The sequence below is a fragment of the Copadichromis virginalis genome, linkage group LG23 (genome assembly GCF_057382275.1).
Source record: "Copadichromis virginalis isolate Kocher_CV1m ecotype Utaka linkage group LG23, C_Virginalis_male_GT1.1, whole genome shotgun sequence".
In the NCBI taxonomy this organism is placed as follows: domain Eukaryota; kingdom Metazoa; phylum Chordata; class Actinopteri; order Cichliformes; family Cichlidae; genus Copadichromis; species Copadichromis virginalis.
This window is the reverse complement of record NC_140639.1, coordinates 22,617,252-22,644,495: the sequence shown is the minus strand read 5'-3', so window position 1 is coordinate 22,644,495 and position 27,244 is coordinate 22,617,252. Positions and strand designations below refer to the sequence as shown.

General features: G+C 40.3%; 2 protein-coding genes across 6 annotated transcripts; one reads left to right on the top strand and one right to left on the bottom strand.

Annotated features, from left to right (window-relative positions):
- The first annotated feature begins 16 nt into the window (after positions 1-16).
- On the top strand, positions 17-14,761 carry LOC146680897 (gap junction gamma-1 protein-like). 3 transcript variants are annotated; one of them, XM_085449072.1, is made up of 5 exons: positions 17-5,900; positions 10,643-10,914; positions 11,004-11,229; positions 11,330-12,067; positions 13,166-14,761. In XM_085449072.1, the coding sequence occupies exons 2-5, from the start codon at positions 10,675-10,677 to the stop codon at positions 13,177-13,179; spliced, it is 1,218 nt and encodes a 405-aa protein (XP_085305198.1). In that variant the 5' UTR covers positions 17-5,900; positions 10,643-10,674; the 3' UTR covers positions 13,180-14,761. The 3 variants fall into 3 exon arrangements, with proteins under 3 accessions (XP_085305198.1, XP_085305197.1, XP_085305199.1); XM_085449071.1 differs by lacking the exon at positions 17-5,900 and adding an exon at positions 6,070-6,670; XM_085449073.1 differs by lacking the exon at positions 17-5,900 and adding an exon at positions 6,071-6,670 and having other exon boundaries at positions 11,330-12,007.
- Positions 14,762-15,619: 858 nt separating this feature from the next.
- On the bottom strand, positions 15,620-21,113 carry inha (inhibin subunit alpha). Of its 3 annotated transcripts, XM_085449247.1 has the most exons (3): positions 21,008-21,113; positions 20,605-20,924; positions 15,620-16,577 (listed from the first exon to the last, which is right to left on the bottom strand). In XM_085449247.1, the coding sequence occupies exons 2-3, from the start codon at positions 20,903-20,905 to the stop codon at positions 15,835-15,837; spliced, it is 1,044 nt and encodes a 347-aa protein (XP_085305373.1). In that variant the 5' UTR covers positions 20,906-20,924; positions 21,008-21,113; the 3' UTR covers positions 15,620-15,834. The 3 variants fall into 3 exon arrangements, with proteins under 3 accessions (XP_085305373.1, XP_085305372.1, XP_085305374.1); XM_085449246.1 differs by having other exon boundaries at positions 20,605-21,113; XM_085449248.1 differs by having other exon boundaries at positions 15,620-16,454; positions 20,605-21,113.
- Between the last annotated feature and the right edge of the window lie 6,131 nt (positions 21,114-27,244).

The window sequence follows — 27,244 nt, the reverse complement described above, 5'->3', positions numbered from 1 at the left end:
GAAGAAATCACCTAATAGAACCGGTCTGATAAGTGAAGCAGGCTAAAAGATCTCAAAAAGCAACACATCGTGCCACAATCTAAAGAAACAGCAAAGACATTGACAGCTATGAGTCTGGAAAGGGTTGCAAAGTAATTTCTAAGGCTTTGAGACATGCATCCTACAGAAATTACTCCGAGAGCGCATCAACGACTCATCGTTAGTAGGCCACGTAGGAACCCAGAACAACATCTAAAGAATTGCAGGCCTCACTTGTCTCAGTTAAGTTCAGATTTCAAGTAGAAAACCACTGCTGACCAAAAAGATCACAAAGGCTCGTCTCACATCCGACATAAACTAACAGAATTTCATAAAAAGATCATCATACCAACAGTCAAACGTGGTGGTGGTAGTGTGGTGGTCTGGGGTTGCTTTGCTGCTTCAGGACGACCTGCTGTAATTGATGGAACCATGAATTCTGCTCCAGGGACACTTGGATTATGAAGCAGGACAATCAACCAAAACACACCAGCAAATCCACCTCTGCATGCCTCAAAAAATGAAATTAAGGCTTTGGAGTGGCCTAATCAGTCCAGACTTAAGTCTGATTGAGATGCTTTGGCATGTGGCTAAATCAATTCTCCAAAGAAGAGTGGGACAAAGTTCCACAGCAGTGATGCAAAAGACTCATTACCAGTTATCACAAACACTTGACTGCCGTTCTTGCTGCCAAGAGTGGCACAGTTAGTTATTGAGTTTAGGGGACAGTTGCTTTTTCACAGGTAGGTCTGGATAACTGTGTCCCCTCAACAAATGAACTTATCATTTAAAAACTGCACTTAGTATTCACTCAGGTTATCTAACCTTTAAATGTCTTTGATGATCTGAAACATGCAAGTGTGACCAATATTCAAAGACTGAAATAAGGGAGCAGCACTGTAAATGTGAAGTGTATTGAATGTGTTTTACTAAAATCTTACTTTAAAACATTTGCTAACTTAAGTTTGAAGGGAATCTATTCTGTTTACTAGCATTACCAGACCAGTGTTATCCAGGCAGTTAAATAGTGTAGCGATGTACTAATCAGAGTTCGTAAGTAGTGCTTATTTTTCTCGAACTGTGACCTGATAAATGTATACTGTCTGAAACAAGTAATTTTAAAGTAAATGGAGTAAGATTTAATTTATATAGCATCTTTCAAAAAAAATATCTCAAAATTCTTCACAACCAAAATGCCAAAAACATATGAGCGAGAAGTTTAAAAAGATTAGTTCTGAGCTCATAGGTCACTGAGTCCACGGAGCTGAAGTTCCGAGCGAGAGAGCTCCAGAGTGTGGGAGTCTTTAGTTCTGAGCATCAGCAGGCTCTGGTCACATGACCTCAGGGACGTGCTGGGGTGTATGGATGTAAAAGTCACAACCAGAATCTGAAAATGTGTCCTGAAGTTAATGTGAGCCAGTGCAATGGTGTGAAAGGACCCTCCCACTTACGGTTGGCTGCCTCCTGCAGAGTGCAGTTACACATGTCCTTCATGATACAAACGTCCCAGTGACTTCTGCCGCCACACAGTCTTAAACTAGGGATGGTTGATGTGTGGCTGAGATGACATCGTATAGATCTGGGAGTAGAAAACAACCATCTGAAACTGAGTGTTTACAACTCACTGAAGCCTTTGAAGGGATTAACTTGCACATATGGTGACCTCGTTATTTGAAACTACAAACTTTAATTTAGAGAAGAAAAGACAGCACATAATATTCTGCTTCAAGTCAAGTCTTCAAGTCTTGATTGTTTAAGGATGTTTATGTTATGTTTCCCGTTAGTCAGTTGAAGCCAAACTGTCGAGCTTGTTCCTGCAAAGCGAAGCTTACTGTGAGTCCAAACCAGAGGCCACCAGGCAAGGTAGGCAACTGCTGGGGGCCCTTGGCCCAGCAGACAACACATTTTTATAATTAACTGAGGAAAGTTATGAAATTTAGATTCAAAGAAATTTGGACGGGGCCCTAGAAGTTACGCTAAGTTGTACTGAACTGTACATTATTGTGCTGGATGTGCAGTCGGGTGCACCTATTGTATTTTCTGTATTGTTAATGCAGACTTTGTGGTTTCATGGTGCTAAAATCTGTATTTTTTTTCATCATGTAAAACTAAATGGACAGTGCAGCCACAGTGCACATTAGTTTAATCATCTGTATTGGAACTATTACATCGCAGCTATCAAAAGAAAACAGTAAACACTATAGATTGAATGCTGTCTGTAGGCAGGAGCTCAACGTAGAGCTGCTATCCTTCCACACTGAAAGGAGTCAGTCGAGGGAGTTGAGATATAATTTAACTTGAACACCTCCTAGGCAAGTCGTCCTGGCCATGTCGCATGAGAAGGAGGCCACAGGACCCAGGACATGGAGAGATTAAATCTCTTAGCTGGCTTGGGAACTCTTCAATGTCCCCTTGGAAAAGCTGAAGGAGGTGGCTGGGGAGAAGGAGGACCTTTTTGCTTAGACTGCCACACTCACAAGCTAGACTTAAATAAGTGGCAGAAGAAGTGGATAAATGGGCAGATGGTAAACACCCAAGAAGACCGTTCAGAAGTTGAATTTGAGGAATTCTGTAAAACGTTTTAATGTTATTAACATGTTGTTATGAGTACCTTATACTATATCCCTTACTATATCACTGACTTATTTTTCTGGCACCAGTAGCAAAAGAGAAAGATAAAGTGCTTACTCCAAAGGCTGATAATGCCACAGTATTGTTCCACATTTAATGTATTATATCGTAAGTGCACTCTACTCCAAAGACTCCTCCTTATGTTGTTATCCATGTTTCTTTTTTCGTTTCAGTTCAGTCAAAAAAATTGATATTATTTATTTATTTAAACATTTCTAACATAAAGACGATAAAGTCGGAGTTTGGAGGGGTCCCCTGTTAGTATGTGCCCTGGGCCCCAGCAGACTGTGGAATCACCACTGGTTCAGGTTCAGCTCTGTGAAAGTTAACCACCTTCAAGGTACAATTTTTTTTTTGGTGTTTTACATGTGCTGTGCACATGCTTGTTGAAGCACTGGACAAGCTTCAGTTGCAGCCACGTGGCCGAGGAACCCATCTCTCTCTCTCTCTCTCTCGCTCTCTCTCCCCCCCCCCCCAATCCATCCAAAACCAGTGAAGAGCAGCAGGTTTAGCGTTCCTCCTATAAGTCTGATCTGATTCAAACAATAAACACCAACATATTTTGTGGTTGATTCCTTTTATTTACTTTTGTAATTTCAGGTGCAATTGCAGAGGCTGCATACCAGCAGAGATGCTTGTAGCTTAAGATGTTAAAATGTGTTCCCAGCTGATATATAGAAAGGTTACAGCTCCTCCTTTCCCAGTCCACAAATTAAAAAGAAGCAAAGCAATTAAAGCTCATTAGGACTGCAGCTTCGGTACAGATGGAATCTGCGGATTTCAAATAGCACTAACAATGTTAGCATTTGAACTGTACTGAAACAACTTGTGAGCTTATACTAAGGAGGTGTTGTTAGTTTGATTATAGTAATGAGTTTTCTAGTTCTTAAGCAGCTTCTTAATGGCTTATTAAAGAAAAAATAGCCTAGAAGGAAGCAAAGAAGAGAGGCACATAAAACATTTATGGTGAAGTTATACTGTACATCATTAATTCCACTTTATGGTTCTGATATGGCATCTGGGAGCATTTTGCCCACACTCACATTCCCATAATAAGCCATGCATTTCACATTTTTATTATCTTTCTCCATGTGGTAACCGTTTTCTGTCTCTGTTTCTCTGTAAACTCCTTTACAGTTCATTTTCTTCCTGAGGATCGGAGCCTCCTCCATCTTCTTTGCAAGGAAATACTGAAGACCCTTCTGCTTCTTTTTTCTTTCTGTTTTCTGTTTTTGGCTGACAATGTGGTGAAATTAATGATCCCAGAAAGTCAGCCTTGACTAACCCATGAGTCATAATGATTGCATGCTATGAATTTATGTCAGAAAGGTTTATATTTTGGGGAGGCAACAAAGCATCTGAGGCGGATACTTAATCACTGCCACAACTACACAGGTGGGCTGAAATTAAAAGTGCTCTTTATTAGTACTGAGTCCCTCCCTTAATAAAGCTGTTAATATATTCTCTGCAGGGGTGTCAGCAGGAATTTTGAGTCCCGACAAAGACGTTGCCAACCCCTGTGATGAGTTTTTCGGAAACTGGCTAACTCCAGTGTCATTTTCTGCACGTCTCTTGTCATATTTTCTGCGATCTTGCATATATCTTGCATATATCCCATGCAGGCGAATGAGTTCATGCCTCCCTAACACCATATTTGATCAGCAGATGAAAGCAGGGACAGGATAGTTAGTATGAAAGGGAGCTGGGATGGAGCCACGGCGCAGACATCTGGCTGGACTCGACTTCCCACAGGCTCCTCCAAACATTTCAGGTCCTCTGGTAAATCAGGAGCACTACAGCTGCACTGTGCATGACAGCAAGAAATCTGTTGTTTTGCTGAATGCTCGAGTCAACTAAATTCTTGGATGGTGGGCCTCCTCGTGTAAAAGCTGCAGTCACGCAGTGCTCTGTCAGGCCAAACTGTGGTCCAGGAGGAGGATAATACAGGGGTCCTCAGCAGAAAGACAAACTATTACATTATGGTGGTGTTACACTCTGTGTGCTTTTGTTTTTGCATAAAACAAACAAGAACGTTTAGAGATAAGCAAGAATCAAACTGAAGAAATGTCTCAAGTGGTGTGTCTTTGGCCTTACTTAAAGGGGACCTTCCATGATTTTAAACAGCAAAAATCAGTAACAGTTGTCTAATCTTCCGTGACTCTCGGCGAGCTTTGAAGGCTTCTCGAAGTGATGTCATCTCAGACGAGAGTTTAGAAACCGCAGATACTGATCTTCGAACTGGACGTGAAGCTTTAAAGACGTGGGGCACTTATCAGGAAATGAGGGTCTGATGAGAGATGCTATCAAACTGTGTTATGGGAAGGGTTGGATCCAGCATCCAACATATCTCTGCCCCAGTTCTGACCTGTGCTAATCTGTCTCACGTGAGTCCTTTAAATGTGTGCCAGGTAATTAGAAACGCCTTTATGAAGGTCCATAAAGATTATAATGTTCCGATTAAAAGGATTGCTTTATTAATCATTTTATTTTTGACAGCTGCTTTACAAAAAGAAAAAAAAAAGTAAACTATGTCATAATTTTAACTTATGCCAAATACCTATGTAACTTAATTACAAAGATAAATAATTACGGTGATTCTATGGTGGCTCAGAGAGGAAAAATGCTGCCAATGCACATAAAACACAAAAGAAATAGGATTTTTTTTTTTTGCAAAAGCTTAATAACAATAAAAATAATGATAATAATAATAATATAGAAAAAAATTAAGTGTTTCTGGGGACACAACTGCATGACCAGGACCAGACAGAAACCAAAACATGTGAAGGACACGCTTAAAAGAAATGAATCGTTCATTGATGTGGTGAGAAAGAAAAAGATGAAGGTAAAGTGTGTTTTAAACCCATGATCCATGTAATACTGTAGATACATGTTTGCTATTTGCTCTGTACTGTTAGCTTGTCACTTCCTCAGCTGGACTTGTAAAATTTGTCCTAAACCCCCCCCCCCAAAAAAACAAAGTAAAACAGAAAAACAAAGTTGAAATCAAGTGATGTCTCTAAACAAGAAAAGACAAAACCTGAGATTATGAATTCAGCCAAAGCAGCAGCCGGGAGAATTTCATAGTTTGATCCAGGAGTTGAAGATGTATCATGGCTGCTTTTGGACATATTTCATGATGTCAGTGAGGCAGTTTGAAATCTTGTTCGCAGAGCTGGGACCACACCTGAGAGGCAGAGAAATGATTTCAGAGAGCCGATTGACCTGGAGCAGCATCTAGCATTGTGCCTGAGGTAAAACTGTATTATTTTACCATTTCTATATCTCTGCATCATCGCATAGTCCTGTGCACACTTTGAGCTATGAGCACGCTTGTTACAAAATACATCAATCTGATTGGTCAGAAAATCAGAACAATTTAGCTTGGTTTAAAAAAAAAAAAGAAAAAGTATTGCTGTATTACTGTAAGGCCTTTACCTTTACATTGAGGCAACTCTTGTTGACATTTTGCATTAAGAATAGGCAAGTCCAAAAAATATTTTTAATGCACGAAATATTTGCACAGCCTTTCCAGAGAAATTCTTTTCTTGTAATTACTTTTTTTATAAACAGAATTTTTGGCATTTTTCGGCCTCCATACTAAGTGGCTGCCCTGTTGTGACATACCTTTCGTGTCCAGACAGCAGTTTATCCGGGACATTGCAAAGACCTATAGGATTCCCCTGGTTCTTCACCGTGAGGGCAGAACGGTAGTCGGGCAGCTCAGGTTTCAGGGGCCTCCTCTTGTTCTTGAATGGGGCCGAGTTACGTGGAGGAGGTGCAGCAGCAGCAGGAGGAGGAGGGAAGCAGGAGCCTGCAGGAGTCGCAGACCTCTCTTTCTTTTGTGCTCTCGTTCGGGACCCCAACACATGGGGTCAACGCGGGCTGAATGGCTTCATAGTGAAAGCTGCCTCGGACGCAGACGGTCGGCGTGAGAGAGCGAGCGCGCGCGCGCTAATTAGAAAAACGTGGTGAAGCAATTAAGCGCGAGGAGAGAAGCAGCGCGCCGATTGTAGTGCAGAAGGTGAGTGTTTGGTCTCGAGAAAAGTTAGTGTCGTTTGGTTTTCCTTTTGGAGTTTAGCTGAAGCCGACTGTGGTTTGTTTGTTTTTGTTTTTTTGTGTTTGGTACCCGAGAAGTTTGTTTATTATTTATTTTAAAGAGCAGGGTTTAGTCTAAATATACTGAGTAGGTCCGCGTGGCGAGTTCTGAAGCTGTGCGTGCCGGAGTGTCAGTGGTGAGTCTTCCTATATTCGTCAGTTTTTAAACTAAGGGGAAAAATTTAACACATGGAGACTTTGAATAACGTCACCATTAGTGCGGCTCGCAACATTGTGAGATCACACAGTGCAAGGAAAAAAGTTCTTATATGTAAATAGAAGTTTTTTTTAAGGGAGCAGTTCATGTGCTAATGGCTGTTTTGAACTTTCAGAAGTCAGACTCTGAACTTGATGGCTTCATCTTCTAAGAAGAAGAGGATTCTTGTTTCCCCACTGAAGCTTGGCAGGACTTAGTTTTCCTCCAGGAATGCCACAATTTCCAAAACAATTCAGTCTGACTCAGCAAAGCGTATTCGAAGCCTTCAACAGCTCCACCAAGGAGCTTTTAAACTTCCTTCCAGCTACACAAACCGACATCAATCATGTGCATTGACTCCATTTTCCACTTTAGATTTAATTTTTGTCCCTGCTCTCCTCAAAGTCAAACTATTGTAGACAGCAAAAAAAAAAAAGATGTGATTTGCATTTGCAGATGCTGGATGGTTCTCCTTCTGCTGCTCTGATTGTATCGGGAGTCCATGTGCCCTCTGTCTGCTCCCTGAACCCTAAGAATCCCAGCTTTCTGCTTTTGGTTAGGCAGGAATGTTAACTTTCCCTTTGTCCAGATCCCTTCCCCAAAAAAACTCTCCACAACCCACCCCACTCATAACTCCTGGAGAGCATAGTGACTCCTGAAGCAGAAAAGGGTTTAAACCACATGAGCAAATAAGCTACTGTTTTTGTTGTTGTTTGTATTTTTTTTTTTTTTAAAGCCGACTTCAGTGCATTTGTGAGTCTGCACAAAATGCTCAAATTTACTTGAGCCAGATGCATGTTTGTCTTAGTCAAATGTATAGCTGAAAGGCGAATGTTTGGTTTCCTTGGTGTCTTTATCTGGAGGGGAGGGCAGTTTTACAGTGTGTTAACAAGGGGTGCTGTAAAGCCCCCTGAGATGAGTAAATTCTGTGCGTTTGCTGCTGTCTCAACTTATTTTTTTTTTTCCCCCTCCCTGCTTCTTTTAGCTCAGCACCTCTAGAAACTCTTAATGGACCCTGAGCATTAGCACGAGCTGAACTCCCTTCTGGAGCAGTCCTGTGCAAAGTGAACAACAGCTGGAAACTCAAAACTATTCTGAGCCCGTGGCACAAAATTGCATTCCTCCTTTTTTTTCTCTTCTTTGTTGTTTTTCTTTTCGTCTTTTTTTTTTTTTTAATGTCACCATAGCTGTGATGACACAGTAAATTTTTCTTGTCATTCACCAAACACTCAGCAAAACTCACACATTTGTTTTCTGCAGCTTATTTTTCTTGAGGGGGAGTATGGGATGTTAGGAGATGGTGCAAGAGCACGCAAAGCATATTTATAAAAAAAAAGTTTTTAAATGTGCGCACTTGTTTGGCATGTCTGCTTCGCCTTCGTAAATTCTGCTGGCTAGGTCACTGGCTTTTTCCAGGTGCTTGTTCAGGTGACTGATAAGCTTGGTTAGAAACTGATAGCAGGAATTCAGTGAGGTCAAACTGAAATCTCGGCTTCTGGCTTCTTGTTTTGTCTTTTCTTCTTCTAATTAAAGGTTTTTCCTAATTACACTGAGATTAGATGTCCATTATTGGTCAGCCTGCTCGTGCCTTTCATTGCTTGAGAGATGCTTTTGGTCTGTGTGCGGTATTCTTTATATCAGGTCATGTCCTCAATACACACTTAGGCCAAACTGTTGCAATGCAAGAACAAGTTTCAGTGGAGGAAACCAAAGGCAGTGCTGCCCTGGGGGCGGAGGTTTAAAGGGATAAGTCTGCCTTGCTGAATGAATGCCAGAAAGAGGCTTTTAAATTTTAGCAGCAGCCTTTTCTCTCGTCCTCTGAGACCTCTTGGCTAATGTGCCATCTAAAGGTGGATTTTGTAACACTGCGTTGAGGGTAAAATGGATATCACCAGGCAACTGGACTTGTCTCTTGTTTTGTTTTGTTTTTTGTCTCTTTTGTCAGCTTTAGAAAACCAAGAGTACATTTCCCAGGGATGTGAGTGTGATGCCCCTTCTTTAGTAGATGAAGCTTGTAATTTTTTGTTTTCAAAATGTAATTCTAGATTCAGGGCGACGCTGTTGCAGTTCGAAATCTGAGGGGATGATTTCAGGGACCTACTGTCTGGAAGTTTTCATAGCTTTGGTGTGGCTTAGTCTCGTGAGACTAAGGCCTTGTTAATTTTTTTTTTTTTTTTTTTTTTTTTTTTGTGGGATATTTTTCCATTACGCAGGTCAGGCTCGGGCAAGTCACTCTAACCATTTTTCAGCGTCAGAAGGTGCCAGGGTTGGAAAAGAAGAATTTCAGAGGACTGGATGATGAACAATGCGTCTGAGTGTCAAATGCTAATCTGAGGAGACAAGCCTACAGATGCCTGTAATGGCTAAAGGCTGATGCTGTTGCAATGAGTCATGAAATGCTGCTTATTTTCTTTGCTACACCCTGTGGTCTAAAAGCGTAATTGTAAAGATGAGCAGTTCATAGAGTCCCTTTTTCTCATCCTCCTCCCCCTCTGTGTTGGTTTCAATCAAATGTGTTTTGAAATAAAGTTATGGTGGCATTTCTCTTTTACAGTGTGTCTGGTGCCCTGTTTGGTTAAAGAATACCCTCATCACAGACTAGACTGATCCAGGATGTGTTTTGAAACTGAGTTCAGTCAGGCTTTAGCCAGAATTGGAGGGGAAAAGCACAAAGCTAATCTTATCTTGATCAGTTATTAAACTGCTACATCAACTCTAAATGTTATTTCCAGCTGGCTGCTAAAGCTTACAGCCACTGCTGTAAGACATTTTGCACATTACTTTTTGAGTATTTGCCACACTTGAAGGAATTTAAAAGAATAGTTTCTGGTGCAGAGTTGGAGAGCAAATTCCTAGATCTAGTCACTGCTATAATATCATAATTCCTGCAGCCTGGAGCCACAGCAGGTCTCCTCAGAGCTAGCTGCAACTTGCCAGTTGCCTCTTTGATTCTGATTAAGCATCTCTAGCTTGGCGTGGCAGTGAGGTGTAGGAATGTTGGTTCTCGAAAATGCTGCTAGGGACTAGTGCACTCTGACCAACAAGACTGATTCGCATTTAAAGACCTGTATGTCTGACCTGGGTTTAAACCACCTGTATGGGCCTCGTGTTACTTGATACCAAATGTGCGGCTTTTGTTTATCTATTTATTTTTTAAGATTTGTTGTGGAGACTTTCTTGGAATACCTGCATTTCCAAATGCATGGTTTTAATCTTCTTTTGGGTGTGAAAGCTTATCATTTGGTTTCTTCTAGTGACTTTCGGTTGAAGTAATGCTTCAATATTTAACTTAATTGAATAAGAGCTCGAAATGTTTATTTTCTGTACATACAGAGGTCCTTTAACAAGGTTGTTCAAAGTCATCACACTGAATGTTTTGTTTTTGTCCCCCCCCAGCATACAAAACATCTGCTGTGGGCACTCAACAAGGCGTGTGTGTGTGTGTGTGTGTGTGTGTGGGGGGATTACATTTCTGTGGATCAGCCTATAATTATTCAGCTAATTGTTTCATACTTAATGATAAACATCTGCTGTATGACCATCTGTCCACAAAGGCTTCTTTTAGTTGCTGTGATCCTAAAATAAGACATGCATAAACCTCACAGATTCACAGGCTGCTGTTCTTGCTCACTTTGATTTTTATGAATGCAAAACGAAGTTTTCCCATCACTTCTCAGTCTCATGCTTTTGTTTTGAACCCAGAGCTAACTTAGTGGTCCGATCACCTTGGCACCATGAGTTGGAGCTTTCTAACCCGTCTGCTGGATGAGATATCCAACCACTCCACCTTCGTGGGGAAGGTCTGGCTGACTGTGCTCATCATCTTCCGCATTGTGCTGACGGCCGTTGGCGGCGAAACCATCTACTATGATGAACAGAGCAAATTTGTCTGCAACACACAGCAGCCTGGTTGTGAGAACGTGTGCTATGATGCATTTGCGCCGCTCTCACATGTCAGATTCTGGATCTTCCAGGTGAGCTCTAGCAAAAGAAGGCTGTCGGTGTTTATTTTACTCACACAAAACAGTACTGTTAATGTCAACATGCATACATTTACCTCCAGGTGATCATGATCACCACCCCAACCATAATGTACCTTGGATTTGCCATGCACAAGATCGCCCGCATGGAAGAGACGGACTTTCGGCCGGGCCCAAAGCGGAAGAAGAGAATACCAATCATCAAACGTGGGGCTGCGAGGGACTATGAAGAGGTAGAGGACAACGGAGAAGAAGACCCAATGATTGCTGAAGAGATTGAACCAGAAAAGACAGACAAAGCAGAACAAAGTAGGGCAGCAGTACGTCTTTCACAAAGCATCTTTAATGTTCTAATAGATTACAACCCCTACTTGATACTAAGTTGGCTTCTAATGTTTCTGTTTTCAAGGCTCAGAGAAAAAACATGATGGTCGCCGGCGGATCTTGCGTGACGGCCTGATGAAAGTCTATGTGTGCCAACTGCTGTGGCGCTCTGCCTTTGAGGTGGCCTTCCTTTTTGGGCAGTATATTCTTTACGGCTTCGAGGTGATTCCCTCCTATGTCTGCACTCGTTCTCCGTGCCCGCACACGGTGGACTGCTTTGTTTCCCGTCCCACGGAGAAGACGATCTTCCTTCTGGTGATGTACGTTGTGTCCTTTCTCTGCCTTCTCCTCACCATCCTGGAAATCATCCATTTGGGTATCGGCAGCATCCGTGACACTTTCCGCAGGCGGGCCACCCTCAACACACGCACCTCCCGTCCACCGGCCTCACGCTCCATGCCTACAGCTCCACCAGGATACCACGCCACCATGAAAAAGGAGAAAATGAAAGAGCTGAGGGACTTGCCAATGGGTGATTCTGGGCGAGAGAGTATTGGGGATGAGGGTCCCTCGTCCAGGGAGCTCGAGCGGTTGAGAAGACACCTGAGGCTGGCCCAGCAGCACCTGGACCTCGCCTACCAGGTGGATGAAGGAAGTCCTTCACGCAGCAGCAGCCCAGAGGTTAACACAGCTGCACAGACTGCTGCAGAGCAGAACCGTCTCAATTTTGCCCAGGAGAAGCAAGGAGAGGCGAGCGAGAAAGGTAAAGAAGACGCTCGGACCTCCATTCGACACACTGAATTTGACACAGATGAACCAGGAGGTAGAGTTCAGCCTTCAATAATCAAAACCAAATCATTTATTTATATAAAAAGCCAAACATTCAGCTAAATGTGGTTCAGGTTTCTCAAAAGTAAGAGTTTGCCACTCTTCTGTTTTGTATAACTGTAAATTAACAACATTTGGGTTTTGGACTGTTAAAAATTGAAGAAAATTATTTGCAGCTCTAAACCATGGAGAAAATATTTAGAAGAAGAGTATTGCCAGCATATAAAAGTACTTTTTCTATAAATAAATTAGGGCTGGAAGATGTGATTAATCAGCTAAAATCATAGACTCTGTGAAACATGTAGCCACAGTGACCTCACCCACTGGTTTGTGGGTTTGCATTTTGAAGCCTCAACTTTAGCTTTATGGCTGCTGCCATCTTGCTTGTCTTAAGACTGAAGTGACCATATTTGGGCAAGATGGTGGAGTGCTAAGGTATTAGCTAATGCTAGAGAGTTTGGTTGGAAAGCTGCACATGGAATCCAGTGGTGCATTGCCCAGTCCGGGTTAGCTTCTAAGTGACTTAGAGATACAATATTAGATTTTAACTTGGCAGACTGAAGCACAGATTATAACAGGTTGTGAGTACAGTTAACTGTACAAAGTAATTATTTACCAGGTGATTGCATCATTATGATGATGATGGCTGCCGACTACAGCCGTCTTCTTCCACCAAAGTGGTATTAAAACAATTAAGTAGTCCTATCATGACTTGGAATAGTGTGTGGTTTTTTGTTTTTTTTTTTTAAATGGGCCTCAAGTGGCCATTAGAGGAACTGCAGTTATAGAGATCCAACCCTTCATTGTTGGCTTTCCATCATTTAGTTGTTTGAAATTTTGTCCAGTCAGCACTCTAAAATTCAAGGATGGCACTAACCTTAATATTTGGCACATGGAAACCAGAGAAGAATATTGAATCTTTCTACTTCCAGCCGATTGTGTAAATACAGGCTTAACTTTGGACTTTATGTCAGATTTTTATTTATTTTTTGTGGTTTATTTCCTACTTTGGTTTGACCTAAAAACATCAGAAAAAATCTCAGTTTTAAGTGAACATGCATGCTTAATAATCTCTGGTCTCTTTATCTTCTAGGGATACATGCCTGAGCGTGCTTCCTGCCTCAAATGTCTGTCCTTTCATTCCTACTGGCCTTAAACACATGGGGGAAGCACATATGGGAATGCAGTCAGACCACTGAGGGAGACCAAAGTGTGTGTAATATGTGTGCGTGTGTTTGTGTGTGGGGATGAGAGAAATGTGCCTTTCAGTATTAGAGGTCAGTTGAAAACAAAGAAATGCTGACTGAGCGGTGTTGTGACAAATGGTTAATTTCCACGACTCTAAACTTGAAAGCTTGCCGACCTACATCCAAACTTTGACTGTGCCTTTGGCTAGACCTCGTCTACCCCATGTTCTTTCGTCATCTCTGTGTTTTGTTGCATTGCAATAACCTGTCCATTATAAGACCACGCAAGGATTATTGTAAGCTTCAGCTGAGTGTATTTTTTTTATTTTTTTTTTGTTTGGTTCACAAGAGAGGCTTTTATTTTTTATTAATGTTTCTGAATGTTGATGTCTCACTTGGTTGAAGCTTATTGGTCTCAAATCTTAAACATGACCTTGCGTTATGTAATGTTTTTGAGTATGTGCAGAAGCTTGTTAAGTGGGGCTAAACCTGTAACTGGATGAGTCATCTTTAATTTAAATGTTGGGAATTATTGGTGTATTAGCCAGATAATTCCACTTCAGAAATGTTTGACAGAAAGATTTTTTTTTTTCTATTTCTTTTCGAAGCCTATTTACCCAAATCAGCCAAAAATACTTACCTGGGAAATGCTTGAATTCTTTAATCAACAGGAACCGTTCCACACATTTCCAACAATCATCTTTGTACAATCATTTTACCGGCCTTTATTTAAGTTTTTTTTTTTTTTTTTTTTTTTTTTTTTGACCAAACGTTGTAGGCTAGTGACATTTGTGTAGAAGGAAGTGTTGTCATGCAAATACCACCTCAGCATTTCAATGTTAATCCTTTCCTAAATTATGTTCTAAAACAAATATTTAGTGTTCGTTGGGGCAGAAAGTTGGAAAATAAATTCACTTTTTGTGGTTTTTCATGCTAACTGGCTAGAAACATCTGTTTTCTGGGGCACTGTCAAACATGTAATTCCACCCTTGTCTTTACAAATTTACATTCTTCTTTAGTGAGACATATTTTCCGTCCTTGACATGCAACCTCTTTCTCCTTCTCCTTCGTGCTGAAACACGGATACCTTTGTGCATCCCGGGAAAGAAGGAGGAAGAAAAGCCAAGCTGAGGAAAGGATGACAGTTTGCTGACGCACAGCCTGGTGCCATGTAAACATGTAATCTTCAACTCACCGTGAGATTCCTTCCTTCCTTTTTTTTTTTTTTTTCTTTTTTTTTTTGTGTTCAGTAGCTTTCAGTATTCATACAGTTGAAACGTTTTCATAGTTGGTTTTATATCCTGGAGAACAAAGTGCGGATCGCCAAAGAACTGTTGCTGTATTCTTATAATCATCTCACTTCCAGTTTTGCTACTTATTTCGAGGTACGACATTAAATTTTTGAGTATAGTACTTTTTTTTTCTATTGCAAGTTTTGTAGTTATTGTAACTGTAGAGATTATTTTGTCTTCAGAGTAAATAAATATATTTGAAATCGTTTACTCCTGTCCTTGATTTGATTTATTTATTTATTTTTAATAATTGTTTAAACCTGTGGTTGAATTGCAGTCTGCTCAATATGTATTAACATGTTAATTTATCAATTAAAATGAAAATTTATTGGATTGTAAAAACGAGTGACATCTGTTAGTTACCCTGACATCTACAGGGTCAGTCATACTGTTTAAGGTAAAATGATGGGTTTTAAAGTAGGCCTACTATGCCCTCCAGAGGAATAATCAAGTAATGGTTAAAAGGGGTTTAAATGAGCTCAAACTATTTCACTATGTCACTTTGGTTTATTATTATAATAATAATAATAATAATAATAATCTTTCAGTGGCCCAATAAGGGAAGAACCCAATTTTCCCCTTGATTTAGTCGTTAAATTGGTCAATTGGGGGTTCTGGATTAATTCAAGCAAAGCAAACATATCGACCAAGTCCTCATCAGGTATGAATTGAGTTTTAAGCAATGTATCTAAAATGCCAAATTTATGCATACATATCCAAAAGAATTGGTATAGCAAATATGCGACTAAGTTATGTGGAAAGGAACAGATGTATAGAACTCAATAGATAAATTAAACAAGGAAATTTTAACAGAAATTGTAATTTTAAGTTGATCGTGTCATTGGCCATTTTTACAATGTTCAATTTATTTAATTTACGGCAGTAAGGACTTTAATTGATGGTTAAAGTGTTCCTAGAAAAAGTATCTTAAATTTTATTGACTTTAATTTTTAGCACATGTAGAACTATATCTTACACTTCCTTGTATGACTGTGTGTTGAATATTGATGTGAGGTACACTAAGCAATACCAGTGAAAGGGTGAAAACAACACATTAAACAAACAAAACCCGCTAAATAACACTTTAATCAAGGTTAACATATAAAGTACAATCTGTTTTGAGGCTTATGTAGCACACACCCAAACTAGAGAACAATCAGGACAGAATTGTAAGTGAATAAGACAAAATCAAGTTTAATAAGAGCAGTAATCAAATTTCAACTGTGACTTGTAAGTAAACTGAAATCTTTTATTTGGGTGAACTGGCCTTTAAGGTCTGATGTTCAGATACATGTACACTCTTCAGGTATAATGTTTGGCAAGGTCTCATACTTGAATGAGTATCCACCATCAGATGTCGTGGTGATCCTCAGGGACCTCATGGTCCCCGGGACGGGAGCGCAACACTGAGTGATCCCCAACATTGCAGTGGTTAGATCCCCACCCGAGCAGTTTCCGTGACAGTAGTAAAATGTCAGCACTTTCGGATGGACGATCCAGTTGTCCCACCCTAGCTCCTCAAAGCTGATGTCGATCTCTGCTCGGTGGCAGTCGCTGTGTAGAGGCCTTTCCTGAGAGGGCCGCTGCAGAAGATAGATGGCAGAGGGAGACCAAGGAATGGTCACTGCTGCATTGCGGGGTGACCGGGAAGGTCCACGAGGTTGAACATGGAGGTGAAGAAAGGGCATCTTGTCTGGTTCTCCTGCGTGGCACTGACAGGCTGGACAGTGGACCTGAAGAAGAAAGGGGCCTTCGGCGACAAGGGCCAGCAGGTTCTGATCCAGATGGTAGGTGGTCCATCCATCAGAGCTTGAATTTGATGGAGCCTCCGCTGCCTGGAGTCGTTCTAGTGCTGTGGTTACAATGAAAAGCTGGGCGGAGGAGTTAGCTGTGACTGCTTCGCCTGCAAAGAACCAGAAGTGGGCTGATGTGACTACAGTGTCCTGGCTGTTGATGGAGGGCTGGAAGTAATATGTCATATGTCTGTTTGCAGTTTCTCCCTGAGCTGAGTCCGATTTGGTGCAGTCTACAGGGAGACATCAGATTAAAAAAACAAACAAACATGTTAGCCTACTTAACACTTTCTTTCATCTCTAAGCACAAAGTGAAATTCTTCACAGTGAACAGCGGTGATGAAGATGTGTACATCACAGCACAGTCACTTAAGAAGGCACTTGGCTGAGTGACGAAACGTTTCTCCCACTGAAAACGCTACGTCCAGATGAACAGAACCAACTTTTGGTGATTTACTTACCTGGATGACTGAGCATGCATCAGGACACTGACAGGTATGATTACTAATTTGGATCCAGCATGAACTTCTTTCAACCTGAGAGGACACTAACAAGTTTATTTCAGCCTAGTATAAGGTTATTCTTTGACAGTTAAGTTAAACCCCAAATTACACATGCCCCATCTACACACATTTATTTAAAAAATTGTTTTCTACTTGCCTTTTATTATTTAAAAAACTGCATTGTGTTGGCTTTGTTTCTTTCCTACATGTAGTTAATGTGTCTAAACATGAGTTAAGTTTATAAAAATTAAGTGTTGCAGATAAAGTACACATCTCTGCCAGTTTACTGCAACATAACTACAGTGGGGCAAAAAAGTATTTAGTCAGCCACCGATTGTGCAAGTTCCCCCACTTAAAATGATGACAGAGGTCAGTAATTTGCACCAGAGGTACACTTCAACTGTGAGAGACAGAATGTGAAAAAAAAATCCATGAATCCACATGGTAGGATTTGTAAAGAATTTATTTGTAAATCAGGGTGGAAATAAGTATTTGGTCACCTCAAACAAGGAAAATCTCTGGCTCTCACAGACCTGTAACGTCTTCTGTAAGAAGCTTTTCTGTCCCCCACTCGTTACCTGTATGAATGGCACCTGTTTGAACTCATCATCTGTATAAAAGACACCTGTCCACAGCCTCAAACAGTCAGACTCCAAACTCCGCCATGGCCAAGACCAAAGAGCTTTCGAAGGACACCAGGAAAAGTATTGTAGACCTGCACCAGACTGGGAAGAGTGAATCTACAATAGGCAAGCAGCTTGGTGTGAAAAAATCAACTGTGGGAGCAATCATCAGAAAATGGAAGACATACAAGACCACTGATAATCTCCCTCGATCTGGGGCTCCACGCAAGATCTCATCCCGTGGGGTCAAAATGATCATGAGAACGGTGAGCAAAGATCCCAGAACCACACGGGGGGACCTGGTGAATGACCTGCAGAGAGCTGGGACCAAAGTAACAAAGGTCACCATCAGTAACACACTACAACGGCAGGGAATCAAATCCCGCAGTGCCAGACGTGTTCCGCTGCTGAAGCCAGTGCATGTCCAGGCCCGTCTGAAGTTTGCCAGAGAGCACATGGATGATACAGCAGAGGATTGGGAGAATGTCATGTGGTCAGATGAAACCAAAGTAGAACTTTTTGGTATAAACTCAACTCGTCGTGTTTGGAGGAAGAAGAATACTGAGTTGCATCCCAAGAACACCATACCTACTGTGAAGCATGGGGGTGGAAACATCATGCTACGGGGCTGTTTTTCTGCCAAGGGGACAGGACGACTGATCCGTGTTTAGGACAGAATGAATGGGGCCATGTATCGTGAGATTTTGAGCCAAAACCTCCTTCCATCAGTGAGAACTTTGAAGATGAAACGAGGCTGGGTCTTCCAACATGACAATGATCCAAAACACACCGCCCGGGCAACAAAGGAGTGGCTCCGTAAGAAGCATTTGAAAGTCCTGGAGTGGCCTAGCCAGTCTCCAGACCTCAACCCCATAGAAAATCTGTGGCGGGAGTTGAAAGTCCGTGTTGCTCGGCGACAGCCCCAAAACATCACTGCTCTCGAGAAGATCTGCATGGAGGAATGGGCCAAAATACCAGCTACTGTGTGTGCAAACCTGGTAAAGACCTATAGTAAACGTTTGACCTCTGTTATTGCCAACAAAGGTTATGTTACAAAGTATTGAGTTGTATTTTTGTTATTGACCAAATACTTATTTTCCACCCTGATTTACGAATAAATTCTTTACAAATCCTACCATGTGGATTCATGGATTTTTTTTTTTCACATTCTGTCTCTCACAGTTGAAGTGTACCTCTGGTGCAAATTACTGACCTCTGTCATCATTTTAGGTGGGGGAACTTGCACAATCGGTGGCTGACTAAATACTTTTTTGCCCCACTGTATAAGTAAGGCTGCATTACAATATGCAGCACTGAAATTTAAGCATTGTCACCACCTAGGAGGTTATGTTTTTAGTAGTGTTTGTGTGCATGCATGCCATTATGTTTGTAAAAACAATGGCTCAAACAGTTGAATGAATTCTGATAAAACTTTGCAGAAGTGTAAAGTGGGATCATGTTAACAATCCATTAAAATTTGGCTTAAATGCACCATTGTCTTCAAGGTCAGCTTAATGATTTATTGGTTGAAAATTGATAAAAAGCCTTATGACTTGATAACTATGATTCTTACAAGTGTGGTGTGTCAACACATACCTCTCCTAGACCTCTCCTTTAAGGTCAAGTTTGATTGATCTGAAGGTCAAAGTGTTAATAATGCTAACAAGAACCATTTAAAATGACAAGAGGTTTTCACTCTGACCAAACTTACTGATATGATACTATGGTAAGTACTGTAAGAAATACCGTCCAGGGAGTGAGCCACCTCGGCAGACAGCACTTCAGGTCGAGTGCCATTAGTTCCATTACATTTTAGAGAAGGTAAATATATTTAAAACTAATGTCTCTGAGGTTGCAACTCACACTATAACAGTGATGGATAAACAGCACTGGCAAACTTTTTTTTCCCCAAAAAATCCCATATTTATTAATGGAAACTTTAGAGCCAACAATCCGTTTCACCCTTTTTTTGAGGTGTTCTATTTTATTTTCAATTAGACAAGAATTATCATTAAAGGTGATCAGGTGTGTTCAAAGGTTACCAAAATAAATCGACTTTTAATTCACATACAAAGAGTGATATAACATAAAGCTTGAGGAACTTCAGTGAAGGTGATGAATATCAGTAGATCAGGTTAATTTTAAACAACTTACTTTTGTGTGTATTTTGTGAGTTTTTGAAACTTTTATACACTCTATGTTGGTTGTAACAGAGAGTGTATAAAAGACAGATGGTGCTGCCACCATGGGGTGAAAAGAGAACATTACACATTATTGATTCTGTTTGTGGCAGCGGGCCAGAACTAATACGTTTTAAGGAAGGAGCGAGGGGACATATAAAATCTGATTTAGTGCCATGATTGGCCCGGGACAGACTTTGGACATCGCCCTGTCTAAGGACATAAAGACTAAATCACATATCTGTCTACCTAACTATTAATTGTTTTATTTGGAACATGTAAATATACCTAAAATAGCAGAATACATTGTCTGAGAAGCTTCTTCAGTTCTCCTCAGAACTGAAGAAGCTTCTCGGATGAGAGGTGAAACGTCTTCAAATAACTTAAAGATGTCCAGATGCTTTTCTTTCCAAGCTCCTTAGAGAGCAGAATACATTGTAAATAGGAAAATAAAACAAAGTTAATATGCTGAGTTGTTGTGAATGTCTCTATATTTTACACAATTTAGATGCTTGGAAAGGAGTAGGATGAAGTTTACACTTATTTGATCCCACCACCCTTAATACTATTACATAATTTTGATTATTCAGTGTATCTTATTATCTTACTACCTGGCATTTGGATAGATGCAATTCTGCTGCGCATCATTTTGTTTTTACTACTAATACAAATGTATATTAATGGATGTTAAAAGAAGTAAAAATATGTATAACCATCTATAATATACAAATAATAAACTTTGCAAGGAAATTTTGCAGAAAAATTTTGCAAATAATGGCATCCTTATGGTTTTCATTTAGAATAAGATCTATTAAAACTTAAAGTCAAAATGTATCCGTATACTGTTTTATTTGTAAGAGTAAGAGGACATTTGACCTGTTGATCGATTTAAAGACCCGTGTGGAGTTTTAGACTCACTCCACTCAAACAGATAAGTGCAAAAGAATTTCTCACCTGAACCCGGGAACAGAATTATTTGCGATGATTCCTGGTTCGGACGGGTTTGAGGATTAACCCATGATGTTCTGCTTGTCCTGTGGGCCCTCTGGTGCAGGTGCCTCGTATCAGGAGGTACCCTGTCTGCATCGGGACCTTGCAGCGTGCTCAGAGGGGGTTCTTCGAGCCCGAGACCTTCCAGAACCCGTACTTTGAACCAGGATAGCACAGCCCCACGGGACAGCTCCTCACCCATGCAAGCTTGAATTATACCATGGATGCAAAGAGGACCCAGGATGAGGACAGTACAGGACACCATGACTATATATCTTGAAACTCTTGATGAGAGGGGGAAAAAAAATCCTTAAAGTAGGCGCAACAATTTTTACAGCTTCAGAGTCTGCCTTGTTTGTCTGGTTACCTCTAGAAAATGGATTCCCTCCTGTTGCTTTCCCTGTTTTCTAACATATTTGTTTTGTCTCTGCGTGCTATCTGCCTCTGAGGGAAGTCTGTGAAGTAAGGCATTCTGCTGGTGAAACAAATGGAAGATAAAGAGTGACCTTGACGGATTGGATGTTACACACAGTAACAGGGGAATGTGTCTCTGTCTGCTTCTTTGTCCTACTCAGTTGTTTCTGGGTAGATTGGTTTACTTTAATCTTCAGCATACAGATAAAAACATATAAATGCCACAAATATATAAACTTCTCCTTTTTTATTTGATGTGAATTAAATTTAGGCATCTGTCAAGACATTCCTCCTCTCAGATTTCTGTATGCTTCCATGTTGCACACTCTTTTACACACACACACACACACACACACACACACACACACACACACACACACACACACACACACACACAAAAGCAGTAATACATTTTGAAATGATAGGAAGGAAATTGGAAATCCTTTCAAAATTAGGAATAAATCTACCTGTGATCACTAAATCTGTAGTCTGGCATTAAGCTGAAGACACACAGCTGTCAAAAACAAAATGCCTTTGTCTGCGCCTCTTTATCTGACTGACCTTGAATCCCTGTCTGGGAAAATGTTTTCCGTGGTTTAGGTTTGAGGAGAATTTACAGTGGGGCAAAAAAGTATTTAGTCAGCCACCGATTGTGCAAGTTCCCCCACCTAAAATGATGACAGAGGTCAGTAATTTGCACCAGAGGTACACTTCAACTGTGAGAGACAGAATGTGAAAAAAAAAAATCCATGAATCCACATGGTAGGATTTGTAAAGAATTTATTCGTAAATCAGGGTGGAAAATAAGTATTTGGTCAATAACAAAAATACAACTCAATACTTTGTAACATAACCTTTGTTGGCAATAACAGAGGTCAAACGTTTACTATAGGTCTTTACCAGGTTTGCACACACAGTAGCTGGTATTTTGGCCCATTCCTCCATGCAGATCTTCTCGAGAGCAGTGATGTTTTGGGGCTGTCGCCGAGCAACACGGACTTTCAACTCCCGCCACAGATTTTCTATGGGGTTGAGGTCTGGAGACTGGCTAGGCCACTCCAGGACTTTCAAATGCTTCTTACGGAGCCACTCCTTTGTTGCCCGGGCGGTGTGTTTTGGATCATTGTCATGTTGGAAGACCCAGCCTCGTTTCATCTTCAAAGTTCTCACTGATGGAAGGAGGTTTTGGCTCAAAATCTCACGATACATGGCCCCATTCATTCTGTCCTTAACACGGATCAGTCGTCCTGTCCCCTTGGCAGAAAAACAGCCCCATAGCATGATGTTTCCACCCCCATGCTTCACAGTAGGTATGGTGTTCTTGGGATGCAACTCAGTATTCTTCTTCCTCCAAACACGACGAGTGGAGTTTATACCAAAAAGTTCTACTTTGGTTTCATCTGACCACATGACATTCTCCCAATCCTCTGCTGTATCATCCATGTGCTCTCTGGCAAACTTCAGACGGGCCTGGACATGCACTGGCTTCAGCAGCGGAACACGTCTGGCACTGCGGGATTTGATTCCCTGCCGTTGTAGTGTGTTACTGATGGTGACCTTTGTTACTTTGGTCCCAGCTCTCTGCAGGTCATTCACCAGGTCCCCCCGTGTGGTTCTGGGATCTTTGCTCACCGTTCTCATGATCATTTTGACCCCACGGGATGAGATCTTGCGTGGAGCCCCAGATCGAGGGAGATTATCAGTGGTCTTGTATGTCTTCCATTTGCTGATGATTGCTCCCACAGTTGATTTTTTCACACCAAGCTGCTTGCCTATTGTAGATTCACTCTTCCCAGTCTGGTGCAGGTCTACAATACTTTTCCTGGTGTCCTTCGAAAGCTCTTTGGTCTTGGCCGTGGCGGAGTTTGGAGTCTGACTGTTTGAGGCTGTGGACAGGTGTCTTTTATACAGATGATGAGTTCAAACAGGTGCCATTCATACAGGTAACGAGTGGGGGACAGAAAAGCTTCTTACAGAAGACGTTACAGGTCTGTGAGAGCCAGAGATTTTCCTTGTTTGAGGTGACCAAATACTTATTTTCCACCCTGATTTACGAATAAATTCTTTACAAATCCTACCATGTGAATTCATGGATTTTTTTTTCACATTCTGTCTCTCACAGTTGAAGTGTACCTCTGGTGCAAATTACTGACCTCTGTCATCATTTTAAGTGGGGGAACTTGCACAATCGGTGGCTGACTAAATACTTTTTTGCCCCACTGTATAACCTTTAAACAGGCCTAAAAGCACATTTTCACAGTAGTTTTCTTTTAAAATAGGCATATTTGATCATATATGATCCAGGCGATTGATATATGCATTTTTTGTCTGTTTGTTTTGTTGGTTTTTCTTTTTTTGCCCTTTGTCACCGTCCCTCTTCCCCGCAGTTTTTCTTTCCCTCTTTCTTTCTCCCTTTTCTTTCCCCCAGTCAAGTCTGTCCCGTGTGTAGTAAGTGAAAATAAAATAAACAATAAAGGCAAGGCCGGGATGGTCCATTTGGTAAAGTAAATCCGTTCGGCATCTTTCTTTGCCTTTAGACAATAATTCTGATGGCAAAAGAACCAAACAGGACAGGCGGAAAAAATAGATAAATAAAATAAATAAATAAAAATTAAATAAATAAAATAAATAAATAAAAATTAAATAAATAAAATAGGCATATTTTCAATCAGTAAAGCTTTTATTTTGAGCAAATGTTAAGATGTGAAAGTACAACCAAATCCGTGAAATGATGAATAGAATGAAAACCCATCCTAGCCCACCGAGGAGCTTTAAGAGTAGTGCACCTCAAACTCGTGGACTTAATCCTGAAGCAGGAGAGATCTTTTTTCAACAAACTTTTAAAATAAGCAATAAGGGAAAATTCAAGAAAAGAGTTTTCCACAAAGTCTTGCAGAAATGGCAGATATCTGACATAGTGCATTGCTAGGTGGGTATAAAAAGGATCAAACTTTTCCCACTGCTTTATCCGTTTGAAAATCAGCTTCTATGTGTTTTTGGGATCATTGTCCACACTCAAATATTTCCAAGTTTCAACTGTCTATCTGCTGATTTGAGATGAAGATTGTAGCATTGTCTTAACACACGCTTGAATGTTCCACAACAGGGAGCTGTCAAAATGTCTGCTTTTATAGAGGAGCTCACACTTGCTGATGGTCATAAAGGTGAACATAAATGGGCACTTTGACATCAACATTACGATGTAGTCACAAAACATAGAAGGAAAGGACAGCCTTGATTTAGCAGATTTTTCCAGGTTTAGAAGCTCAACTTTGGTTTTCTGTCTTCTTTCAGGTGAAGGACTAGATATATGTGGGACCTTCAGATTGTTCCTGCCTCTGAGACTCTCTGGGATGATATAAAACCAGACTGGATGTTAAAAACATTTGTCACATGCTCAAGAGTATGTAAGGAGAGATTAATCAAAGCTTAACTTTCAGTTTTTGCAGCAGAAGATGGTAGGAAATATTTGGATGTATTTAAGAGAATATTCATTTATTCAGTAGTGTTAGTTTACATTGGCAGTTTGAGCTCCATAATTTTAACAGTTATAAATTAAAGATAGAGCTGAAATGAACAATTACTTTTATTATCTACTGTTTCCTTCATTTAATTATTTTTTAATACAACAAAAAGATAAAAGAAAGAAGAAGAAAAAAGATATTTGATACATACATACATATGTATATATATGCACATACATATATATATATATATAGAGAGAGAGAGAGCGAGAGAGAGAGAGAGAGAGACAGATTTTTTTTGGTAATCTTGAATCTCGTGTTCACAGTACAAAAAACAAAAAACTTCATTTGCTTCTCTTGGTTTCTGAACACTTATTCTTTCCAATTTGCTTTGGCACTTACACACTGGTTTGTTAACATGTGACGTCAAGACTCATCAGCAAGTGTTTGTTAAAAAAAATAAATAAACGTTTCTTTGTGTGTCTGTTAGTAATGAAAGAGTAGTGGCTGACTCTCAGCTGATAATGAATTTGTCTGTGAATGAAAGCATTGACGGCCAACATGGAGACAGAACCTATGATTTAGCATTAATAAGATATGCAGTTATACAACATGAACATATTCTGTGTTTCAAAAGGTGGTGGTATGAAACACATTACTTCATTAAAAAAAACAAACCCTAGTATGGGCATTGAACTCATGCCCTGTTAACACCATATGATAACAATCTGAGCTTAGTGGCATACTGGGATTACTTTTTTCAACTTGAGAAAAATGTGTGCTTATCCAGAAATATTTCAGTTGGTACCAATGAAAACAACCATTAAATGGATAAACCCAAATCTTGGATGCTCCATTTTGCCTACTAATCAGAAGATAGCTGTGTAGTTCATTCAACGAGTAATGTGGATGAAACAATTGAGAATGGTATACTTATACAGCTATTGTTGTATTGCTGAGTCAGCTGGGATAAGTAAAGAATGGGGGGAATTTTATGTTAAGTTTTTCTTAATATAACCACTGTAACCTTTTGACTTTTTCTACTGAAACATTATGTATGAAAAGCATAATTATGTTTACTTAATAGCCATTAATTAATTAGAGGTTGCACTATCATTCTCAGGCATAAAAGAAGTCCTAAACCTAGCATCCTCTTCTGTCACACCAACTCTCTGCATGTCCGGTATCCAGGAATGTACTCTGTGATCTTTGTCTTTTCTTCCTGCCTGGCAGCGCCATCTTCAATATCCTTTATCCCTCTATAGTTACTACAGTTCTGCATATTACACTTGCTGCAAATCAGTACCAGTACACTTCATCTCCTTTTCTCAGACATTCTCCCTCTCCAAGATTGTGTTCAACCACCTGGCCAAAAACTCCACTACCCTCTCTCCACAGGTATGTCATCTGTACACTCTTCATCCGCTTCATAGCTGTCCACATTTTCTCTTCTCTACACCTTTAATCCAAGAAGGGACATTAAAATGTGAGGAATAATAAATACAAAAAGTGTGAGAAGGCTTTTAAAATGTGTGGCTACAAGATCTTTCAAAGTATTGGCATATCTGCATTGACAAGATTTGGGCCTTTGATGTAGCCCTGGTGTTATAATACTGCTAAGTTACCAAATAATCACTGCCACTCATCTAAGCAGGAAAAAGTTGCCACACCTACACTGAAGATCAGATAGAAAGATGAGGAAAAGAGGGAACCGTAATGAGAGACAGGAACCAATGAAAACAAAAACAATATTGGTCTAAAGAACACAGACTACAGGCATTGGAAAACAGAAAGCTTCTGGCATCAAAAATCTGTTCTACTTCTTTCAGTTTCTCTACATTCATATGTAGGGAAACCACCAATTAGGCTTGGATTCATTAAAACATGTTGTGCAGCAGTGTTGCTCAAACTGAACTCTTTACCTTGCACTATTATAAACATTTGTGTGTTATATGAATATTTATTATTGTAGAGTCTTTACCTTACAAATAAACGCATCTTGAGGAAACTTGATGTGAATTGGGGCTATATATTTTTTACCCCCAGCATTTTCAAGCTCTTGTAATTACTTAATCCACATGAAATTTTCAAAGCAGAAAAAATAAAAACTTTGTGGCACATTTTTTTGCTATAACAGCATGAATATCAGTTTTTATATCTATGACCCAGAGGAACATAATTTTGCACCGTTACCTTGGAGGACCTCTTTCTGATAATTCACTAACAACCCCCCCCAAAAGTCAGTAAACTTAAGTAAAGGCTCATACCAACCATGTGGCAAAGTTCAAAATATGTTATAGCATGTGGAATGTCCCTCTTTTTTAACCTACAGTTCGATTGCAGGTTCATTCTGTGTAAATAAGCGGACTAGGAAAATATTCATATTATGACGGTTATGTTTTGCATGGTTTACTTTAATATACTAAAATTATTGTCCAAAAAAGTAAAAAAAGAAAATCCTGAAGGTAAACAGCCAGGCAAGACTCCAGAAATCAAGCTACAACTCGTACTCATAATCCTGCTAATTAACATTTACGCCCCCCCCCCCCCCCCCCCCCCCCACACACACACACACAAAAGCAGTAATACATTTTGAAATGACAGGAAGTAAATTGGAAATACTTTCAAAGTTAGGAATAAATCTACCTGTGATCACTAAATCTGTAGTCTGGCATTAAGCTGAATACTGGGTTTCAAATGTCTCAAGATCAGTCTGTTTCATTTGT

Excerpts from the sequence above, each read along its gene's own strand:
- LOC146680897 (XM_085449072.1), top strand. The coding sequence starts at position 10,675 with ATGAGTTGGAGCTTTCTAACCCGTCTGCTGGATGAGATATCCAACCAC. Across the intron at positions 10,915-11,003 it reads TCAGATTCTGGATCTTCCAG|GTGATCATGATCACCACCCC; the intron begins GTGAGCTCTAGC and ends ATTTACCTCCAG. Across the intron at positions 11,230-11,329 it reads GACAGACAAAGCAGAACAAA|GCTCAGAGAAAAAACATGAT; the intron begins GTAGGGCAGCAG and ends TCTGTTTTCAAG.
- inha (XM_085449246.1), bottom strand. The coding sequence starts at position 20,905 with ATGGTGTCCTGTACTGTCCTCATCCTGGGTCCTCTTTGCATCCATGGT. Across the intron at positions 16,578-20,604 it reads AATTCTGTTCCCGGGTTCAG|ACTGCACCAAATCGGACTCA; the intron begins GTGAGAAATTCT and ends GTCTCCCTGTAG.